The 10,425-nt window shown below is 36.1% G+C and overlaps 1 protein-coding gene across 1 annotated transcript; it reads left to right on the top strand.

Annotated features, from left to right (window-relative positions):
* Nucleotides 1-5,972: 5,972 nt before the first annotated feature.
* On the top strand, nt 5,973-7,802 carry LOC137836730 (uncharacterized). Its single transcript, XM_068645433.1, has 2 exons — nt 5,973-6,423; nt 7,084-7,802. The coding sequence occupies exons 1-2, from the start codon at nt 6,078-6,080 to the stop codon at nt 7,617-7,619; spliced, it is 882 nt and encodes a 293-aa protein (XP_068501534.1). The 5' UTR covers nt 5,973-6,077; the 3' UTR covers nt 7,620-7,802.
* The last annotated feature ends 2,623 nt before the right edge of the window (nt 7,803-10,425 follow it).

Below are 10,425 nucleotides of genomic sequence, written 5' to 3' on the forward strand. Positions count from 1 at the left end.
AGGACGTGCCTCCTTACCTGGGTGCAAACAACATACGAGAGTACTTGTGTGAATTTTTTCAGCGCAATTCGGGCCCGGAAAAAAATTGCAGAAAGTGGGGCGAAATTTCACAAGTTTTGCTAGAGGATAGCCTTGGTTTGCACAAAATATCTGAAAAATTCTCCCGAAATGATTTTTTCCTGAAATTCCGAGTCAGAATCTCCAATAAATTTGCGACAAAACGCGACAGATTTCAGGTCAAACGGATGAGTATTCACCCATGAAAAAAACCAAACAGTTTCACACCAAACGAACCTTCCTTTCAGCCCTGGCAGTGATGAGTAAAAAATTTATTGCGAATATTGTGGGACGAGTCTGGGGCTCAAATCAAAGCCAAAACTCAATAGACACAATGACGAATGTCTGGTAAAAGTTTCAGACTAAAATACCCAAGGAGTAAGGCGCAGTAAGTCCCATACCGAGAGTGAACAAAACCGGTTTTCCAAAAAGAAAACGTCCTGGATTTTCATCCCCGTATCTTCTTCCTGCGATTTGTTTATGGACGTGCCTCCTTACCTGGGTCCAAAAAACATACGAAAGTACTTGTGTCAATTTTTTCAGCGCAATACGGGCCCGGAAAAATATTGCAGAAAGTAGGGCGAAATTTCACAAGTTGTGCAAGAGGATAGCCTTGGTTTGCACAAAATTTCTGAAAAATTCTCCCGAAATGGTTTTTCCTGAAATTCCGCGTAAGAATCTCCACTGAATGTGGGACAAAACGCGACAGATTTTAGGTCAAACGGATGAGTATTCACCCAGGAAAAAAATCAAACAGTTTCACACACAAACGAACCTTCTTTTCAGCCCGGGCAGTGATGAATAAAAAAATTATTGCGAATCTTGTGGACGAGTCTGGGGCTCAAATCTCAGCCAAAACTCAATAGACACAAGGACGAATGTCTGATAAAAATTTCAGACCAAAATACCCAAGGAGTAAGGCGCAGTAAGTCCAAGACCTAGAGTGAACAAAACCGGTTTTCCGAAAGTGGGGCGAAATTTCACAAGTTTTGTTAGAGGATAGCCTTGGTTTGCTCAAAATTTCTGAAAAATTCTCCCGAAATGGTTTTTTCCTGAAATTCCGCGTAAGAATCTCCACTGAATTTGGGACAAAACGCGATAGATTTCAGGTCAAATGGATGAGTATTCACCCATGAAAAAAACCAAACGGTTTCACACACAAACGAACCTTCCTTTCAGCCCGGGCAGTGATGAGGAAAAAATTCATTGCGAATCTTGTGGGACGAGGCTGGGGCTCAAATCTCAGCCAAAACTCAATTGACACAATGATGAATGTCTGGTAAAAATTTGAGACCAAAATACCCAAGGAGTAAGGCGCAGTAAGTCCCAGACCGAGAGTGAACAAAACCGGTTTTCCCAAAACAAAACGTCCTGGCTTTTCTTCGCCGTATCTTCTTTCTGCGATTTGTTTATGGACGTGCCTCCTCACCTGGGTGCAAACAACATACGAGAGTACTTGTGTGAATTATTTCAGCGCAATACGGGCACAGAAAAAAATTGCATAAAGTATGGCGAAATTTGACAAGTTTTGCTAGAGGATAGTCTTGGTTTGCACAAAATTTCTGAAAAATTCTCCCGAAATGGTTTTTTCCTGAAATTCCGCGTAAGAATCTCCACTGAATTTGGGACAATACGCGACAGATTTCAAGTTAAACGGAAGAGTATTCACCTAGGAAAAAAACCAAACAGTTTCACACACAAACGAACCTTCCTTTCAGCCCGGGCAGTGATGAATAAAAAATTTATTGTGAATCTTGTGGGACGAGTCTGGGGCTCAAATCTCATCCAAAACTCAATAGACATAATGACGAATGTCTGGTAAAAATTTCAGACCAAAATACCTAAGGAGTAAGGCACAGTAAGTACCAGACCGAGAGTGAACAAAATCGGTTTTCCGAAAACAAAACATCCTGGCTTTTCTTCCCCGTATCTTCTTTATGCGATTTGTTTATGGACGTGCCTCCTTACCTGGGTGCAAACAACATACGAAAGTACTTGTGTGAATTTTTTCAGCGCAATACGGGCCCGGAAAAAAATTGCAGAAAGTGGGGCGAAATTTCACAAGTTTTGCTAGAGGATAGCCTTGGTTTGCACAAAATTTCTGAAAAATTCTCCCTTAATGGTTTTTTCCTGAAATTCCGCATAAAAACCTCCACTAAATTTGGGACAAAACGCGACAGATTTCAGGTCAAACGGATGAGTATTCACCTAGGAAAAAAACCAAACAGTTTCACACACAAACGAACCTTCCTTTTAGCCCGGGCAGTGATGAGCAAAATATTTATTGCGAATCTTGTGGGACGAGTCTGGTGCTCATGTCTCAGCCAAAACTCAATAGACACAATGAGGAAAGTCTGGTAAAAATTTCAGACCAAAATACCCAAGGAGTAAGGCGCAGTAAGTCCCAGACCGAGAGTGAACAAAACCGGTTTTCCGTAAACAAAACGTCCTGGCTTTTCTTCCCCGTATCTTCTTTCTGCGATTTGTTTACGGACTTGCCTCCTTACCTGGGTGCAAACAACATACGAGAGTACTTGTGTGAATTTTTTCAGCGCAATACGGTCCCGGAAAAAATTGCAGAAAGTAGGGCGAAATTTCACAAGTTTTGCTAGAGATAGCCTTGGTTTGCACAAAATTTCTGAAAAATTCTCCCAAAATGGTTATTTCCTGGAATTCCGCGTAAGAATCTCCACTGAATTTGTGACAAAACGCGACAGATTTCAGGTCAAACGGATGAGTATTCACCCAGGAAAAAAACCAAACAGTTTGACACACAAATGAACCTTCCTTTCAGCCCGGGCAGTGATGAGCAAAAAATTTATTGCGAATCTTGTGGAACGAGTCTGGAGCTCAAATCTCAGCCAATACTCAATAGACACAATGACGAATGTCTGGTAAAAATTTCAAACCAAAATACCCAAGGAGTAAGGCGCAGTAAGTCCCAGACCGAGAGTGAACAAAACCGGTTTTTCGAAAACAATACGTCCTGGCTTTTCTTTCCCGTATCTTCTTTCTGCGATTTGTTTATGGACGTGCCTCCTTACCTGGGTGCAAACAACATACAAAAGTACTTGTGTGAATTGTTTCAGCGCAATACGGGCACAGAAAAAAATTGCATAAAGTACGGCGAAATTTTACAAGTTTTGCTAGAGGATAGCCTTGGTTTGCACAAAATTTCTGAAAATTTCTCCCGAAATGGTTTTTTCCTGAAATTCCGCGTAAGAATCTCCACTGAATTTGGGACAATACGCGACAGATTTCAAGTCAAACGGATGAGTATTCACCTAGGAAAAAAACCAAACAGTTTCACACACAAACGAACCTTCCTTTCAGCCCGGGCAGTGATGAATAAAAAATTTATTGTGAATCTTGTGGGACGAGTTTGGGGCTCAAATCTCATCCAAAACTCAATAGACATAATGACGAATGTCTGGTAAAAATTTCAGACCAAAATACCTAAGGAGTAAGGCGCAGTAAGTACCAGACCGAGAGTGAACAAAATCGGTTTTTCGAAAACAAAACATCCTGGCTTTTCTTCCCCGTATCTTCTTTATGCGATTTGTTTATGGACGTGCCTCCTTACCTGGGTGCAAACAACATACGAAAGTACTTGTGTGAATTTTTTCAGCGCAATACGGGCCCGGAAAAAAATTGCAGAAAGTAGGGCGAAATTTCACAAGTTTTGCTAGAGGATAGCCTTGGTTTGCACAAAATTTCTGAAAAATTCTCCCTTAATGGTTTTTTCCTGAAATTCCGCATAAAAATCTCCACTAAATTTGGGACAAAACGCGACAGATTTCAGGTCAAACGGATGAGTATTCACCTAGGAAAAAAACCAAACAGTTTCACACACAAACGAACCTTCCTTTCAGCCCGGGCAGTGATGAATAAAAAATTTATTGTGAATCTTGTGGGACGAGTCTGGGGCTCAAATCTCATCCAAAACTCAATAGACATAATGACGAATGTCTGGTAAAAATTTCAGACCAAAATACCTAAGGAGTAAGGCGCAGTAAGTACCAGACCGAGAGTGAACAAAATCGGTTTTCCGAAAACAAAACATCCTGGCTTTTCTTCCCCGTATCTTCTTTATGCGATTTGTTTATGGACGTGCCTCCTTACCTGGGTGCAAACAACATACGAAAGTACTTGTGTGAATTTTTTCAGCGCAATACGGGCCCGGAATAAAATTGCAGAAAGTGGGGCGAAATTTCACAAGTTTTGCTAGAGGATAGCCTTGGTTTGCACAAAATTTCTGAAAAATTCTCCCTTAATGGTTTTTTCCTGAAATTCCGCATAAAAATATCCACTAAATTTGGGACAAAACGCGACAGATTTCAGGTCAAACGGATGAGTATTCACCTAGGAAAAAAACCAAACAGTTTCACACACAAACGAACCTTCCTTTTAGCCCGGGCAGTGATGAGCAAAATATTTATTGCGAATCTTGTGGGACGAGTCTGGTGCTCATGTCTCAGCCAAAACTCAATAGACACAATGAGGAAAGTCTGGTAAAAATTTCAGACCAAAATACCCAAGGAGTAAGGCGCAGTAAGTCCCAGACCGAGAGTGAACAAAACCGGTTTTCCGAAAACAAAACGTCCTGGCTTTTCTTCCCCGTATCTTCTTTCTGCGATTTGTTTATCGACGTGCCTCCTTACCTGGGTGCAAACAACATACGAAAGTACTTGTGTGAATTTTTTCAGCGCAATAAGGGCTCCGAAAAAAATTACAGAAAGTTGGGCGAAATTTCACAAATTTTGCTAGAGACCAACCAAAAAAATATATATTATTATTAACAATCTCAAATGTTGAGATAAAAGTCAACTTCTATAGATGTTAGAATTAATGAATCATTTCAAACACTGAAATTTTATAAAGGAAAAACTAGAAGAAAGAAAAAGGAAGAGAGGTAGATGAGAAAAGAGTGGAAACAAAGTCCTAGTTTAGAACTTGAACACTGTACAAAGTCCTAGTGCATTAAATCAGTTTGAAATCACTTAAGTGGCACCGCACTTAAAAACCTATCAGCAAGAGTTCGTCTATCTATGTGCTCTCATATAATGCTACCTTTTTCTCTCCCACCACACCAATTAATGTATATTTACAAAACTAAATACTTCTCACATTTAAAAGTTATTACTGAAAAATAATTAAAAAAAATTCTATAATTTATAACATCATGTCCACCCAATACAATCATTATCTCCAAAGCTTCATGAAGTGATATCATTAGAATCAATCATTGCATGTCTGTTTTGAAGCTCGAAACTCTGCCACATAATTTAAAGTGTTTAAGGAAGAAAGTTGTATTTGAATTGTTCTTAATTTTGACTCCTAAGTAATGTGAGACTATTCGACATACTGGATCAAACCCTAATCGATGACCAAGGGAAAAAAAGTTCATTTTTTGAACCACTTTTTCATTCTCACATATAACATCAATAGTCCATTCTCTCGTTAAGATGATATCACTATGGTCAATCACCGTATCCATAGCACACTCCCAAATCCCAATTTCTGGTAACCATAATTACTCCATAATCACCTATGCTCTTAAACAAAAACTTAATTATTAAGCCAAACAACATTCAGCAACCCAATCCACTCCTTCACTTTGCTCTACACAACTAAAATGACCATCCACCAACGTCTCAGATGAATGAAGAAGAAAAACAGTGTCAAACCAACCTCACCACTATGCTCTTTTTCAAATAAAAGATCAAGGTCAGTTTTGGATTTTTAAAAATTATGGTGGTGCAGGAAGAAAAACGTAAGGGTGCAGGAAGAAGCTGCCATTATACAAATTTCGTGATGAAAGCTTTTGGGCTTAATTAATTGGCAATATGGGCTTTGTTTGAGAGCCCAAGACCCAAGAGTGTAGAAGAGAAGAGCGTAATAAAAAAAAAAAAACAGGTTTTGATTTTACAATTACAAAACCGGAACTTCGCTTGCAGTGAGTGTGGAAGGGATTAGAGAAGATAATCTAAGAGAGAAGAGAGAAGAAGGAAGGTTTTGAGATGGCAGCAATGGTGCATCACAGGGAACCGGCGAAGCTGCGGTGGGGCGAGCTGGAGGAGGACGACGGCGAGGATCTGGATTTCCTCCTCCCGCCGCGACAGGTCGTAGGGCCCGACGACAACGGCATAAAGAGGGTCATCGAGTACAAGTTCGACGACGACGGCAACAAGGTCAAGATCACCACCACGTCGCGCACCCGCAAGCTCGCCAACGCGCGTCTCAGCAAACGCGCCGTCGAGCGTCGCTCCTGGCCCAAGTTCGGCGACGCCGTCCACGAAGACGTCGGCAGCCGCCTCACCATGGTCTCCACCGAAGAGATCCTCCTCGAACGCCCCAAGCCTCTTGGTAACACCTCTCTGCGGAATCTACCTTTTGTTACCGTTTTTTCTTTACAATTTCTCTGTTTTTTCTTTCTTAATTGCACTGTGGTTATGTCTGTGCTGAATGATAATGTCTGTGGTAACAAGCTATTCGATAAAATGCATAAACTGCAATTACATTTGGATGACCTTCAGAATTGAAGCACATCATGATGTGGCACTATTTTGTAGCATTTGTTTGAACTTTCAATTTGATTTTGTTATTCTGACATTTGCACACTTTATTTCAGAGAGGTTGAACATCATGAAAACTAAACCAGAAAAGAAAATCTCTCTCTGTTGATTGTGTTTTTTTATTTTAGAATACGGATGTCTTGAACAATTTTCAAAGTCAAAACCCAGTAGATTTTGGATGAGGAATTGATTGCTGAAAACTGCTAAAAAATTTAGGGAAATAGTTTTGAAACCAAAACAAAATGTGAGAAAATAATTAGAGTGGCTCTAAATTACTGGGTTTTCAAAAACCTCTGGCTGTGCATGAGAGTTAAGACATGAACTTGAGCTCAGTGTGTTTAGTGTAGGTAGCTAGATATCTTCTATGTAAATATAGGATTGTTACAGAGGTGGATAATAGGATTGATCGATCATCAGTATTTAATTACTGTGTTTCTGTGATTGTTAACAGGCTCCAAAACGGAGGAGCCCAAGACTGCTGGGGACCCCTTGGCTCAATTCCAGAAAGGTGCTGTTCTCATGGTGTGTAGGACTTGTGGGAAGAAGGGTGATCACTGGACCTCAAGGTGTCCATACAAGGATCTGGCCCCGCCATCTGAGGGATTCGTGGATAAGCCTGCAACATTAGATGCTGCAGCGGCAACAGGTGGTGCAACCAAGGGAGCCTACGTGCCTCCGGGTATGAGGGCGGGGGCTGAGAGGAGCACCGGCTCCGATATGCGGCGCAGGAACGATGAGAACTCTGTGAGGGTAACCAACCTCTCTGAAGACACAAGAGAGCCAGATTTGCTGGAGCTGTTCCGTTCTTTTGGTCCAGTAAGCAGAGTTTATGTTGCCATTGATCAGAAGACAACCATGAGCAGGGGCTTTGGCTTTGTTAACTTTGTTAACAGGGAAGATGCTCAAACAGCTATCAGCAAACTCAATGGGTATGGTTACGACAATCTCATTCTTAGAGTTGAATGGGCAACACCAAGGGCAACCTAGATGTTTTGTGCTTTTGCCCCTTTCTTACGAATGGTGTTTTGAAGGTTCATCTATTTTTGTAGTTAACTCATGTACTTGTTTCCTTTGAGAGGATTTAGTATTTGAAAGTATACATTTGTTAAAGATCTTAAGTTGGTTATTATTGATAATTAGGCATCATCGTTACCCTTCTACACTTACAAAGCATCTCATTTTGAAAGTAAAAATGGTTGATCTTTCTTGGCTTGGATGCTTATGGTATATCAATTTTCTTTCTTCCTTCCTTAGAATGGTTTTTCACCTTTATTTTCTTTATATTCAGAGTAAACTATGGTTTTCTTGTGTTCATATTGAATACCCTTCACCCATTGAATTAAAAAGTTGTTAAAATAATAATAATATTACAACATTCCAAGTCAAAATTGTAAACTTCTTATTATAAGTTATCTAAGTAGTTTAGTGGTTTGGATTAATCCTTATCAATTTAAAATACTTAAGAGACAAAGTGAGTTCTAAATTATGTACATAATGAGGTATTTCAAAATACCTTTTATTAAATATTATTGAAAGTATCAGTTTTTAATCATATATATATATATATATAATTAAAACTAAGATAAAATCATTTTATATTATAAACTTCTTGAAGCATCTAGAAAGAGAGAAAATGAGTTGAAAAAAATTATAATGAGATATTTCAAAATATAATTTTTTATAGTAATTTGTAAATATTTGTTTTAAAAGTACATATTTAATTAATGTATAAATCAAAATATAATTTGATATTTTCAAATACTTCTTTGTCTTCTTAAATCTCTTCCTCTTATGTACATTATTGGAATTTGTAGGTAGGAGTTTACAATACTTAAAATGACCTTATCTTATATATAAAATTAATAGAATTATATTATTAAATAATTAAACTATACTGCACAGGTTTGATAGAATTATATTATTAAATAACTAAACTATACTGTACAAGCGTGTCTTAAAAGAAATATTTTTTTGATATTACTAAAAAGTATTTAAAAATATATTTTTTAAAATTTTTTTGAACTCACTTATAGAGATATCGAACCCTAAGTTCTTAAATTGATAAGGAGTAATCCAAACCATTAAACTACTCTGGTGACATGTAATAAGAAGTCTACGCCAGATAAATTGTTTTCTTACTCTTAATTATATATAATATTAAAAACTTCAAATTTTAAGAACATTAAATAAAAAGGTTTATTTTCTTACTCTTAATTATATATAATATTAAAAGCTTAAAATTTTAAAACACTAAAAAAAAGGTATTTTTAAATACCTCATTTTTCTCTTGGTACTTTATCCTTGATTTGATACGAATCGAACCCGAGTATTTGAATTGGTAAGAAGTAATTCAAACCATCAAACTACTAAGGTGATCCGTACTAAGGAATTTACAATATATATAATTATTTTATCTTATTCTTTTTATATATTACAGTATATCTGAAGAACAAGTGTAACTCTCATTTTAAGACTTGGTGACAAAAGAAACACATATTGTAAGTTATATTTATCTTCAAATTTTTCTCTATTCGTATCTTACTTTTTAATAGTTTCCAACAACACAAGCCAATGTAAACTTTAGTGCAAAACATTATCTTATTTTGTTGGAAATTGTAAAAAAATAGGATATAGACACAAGAAAATTTGATGAACAAAAACATACAATTTACAACATAACAATCAACGTGTTCATTATGTCACCTAGTCTTAAAATGTGAGTCACACTTGTTATATATGTTCTCATAATATTTGAACAAAAGAAGATGAGTTAAAAAAATATAAGAGATATTTTAAAATACATTTTTACAATAATCTCTTAAATATTTTTTTAAACATTTATTTAGCTAATCAATATATTTGAGTAATGTGATAATATATATCAAAATATAATTTGATATTTTAAAATACTTCTTTGTCTTCTTAAATCTCTTCCTCTTATTACATTTTTGAAATTTGTTGTTAGGAGTTTATAATACTTAAAATGACCTTATCTTATATATCAAATTAATAGAATTATATTATTAAATGACTAAACTATACTGCACAGGTTAAGTGTATCTTAAAAAAATATTTTTTTATATTACTATAAAGTATTTAAAAGTATATTTTTTTAATTTTTATGAACTCACTTATAGAGATCTCGATTGTATGTTCTTAAATTGATAAGGAGTAATCCAAACCATTAAACTACTCAGGTGACCTGTAATAAGAAGTGTACACTAGATAAATTATTTTCATACTCTTAATTATATATAATATTAAAAACTTGAAATTTTAAGAACACTAAATAAAAATGTTTATTTTCTTACTCTTAATTATATATAATATTAAAAACTTACAATTTTAAAACACCAAATAAAAAAGGTATTTTTAAATACCTCATTTTCCTTTTGGTACTTTATCCTTGATCTGATACGAATCGAACCCGAGTGTTTGAATTGGTAAGAAGTTATTTAAACCATCAAACTACTAAGGTGATCCGTACTAAGGAATTTACAATATATATGATTAGTTTATCTTATTTTTTATACATATTACAATATATCTTGAGAACAAGTGTAACTCTCATTTTAAGACTTGGTGACAAAAGAAACACATATTGTAAGTTATATTTATCTTCAAATTTGTCTTTATTCGTATTTTACTTTTTAATAGTTTCCAACAACACAAGTCAATGTAAGTTCTTAAATTGATAAGGAGTAATCCAAACCATTAAACTATTCAGGTGATCTGTAATAAAAAGTACACTAGATAAATTATTTTCTTACTCTTAATTATATATAATATTAAA

Source organism: Phaseolus vulgaris, chromosome 4 (genome assembly GCF_000499845.2).
Source record: "Phaseolus vulgaris cultivar G19833 chromosome 4, P. vulgaris v2.0, whole genome shotgun sequence".
Lineage (NCBI taxonomy): Eukaryota > Viridiplantae > Streptophyta > Magnoliopsida > Fabales > Fabaceae > Phaseolus > Phaseolus vulgaris.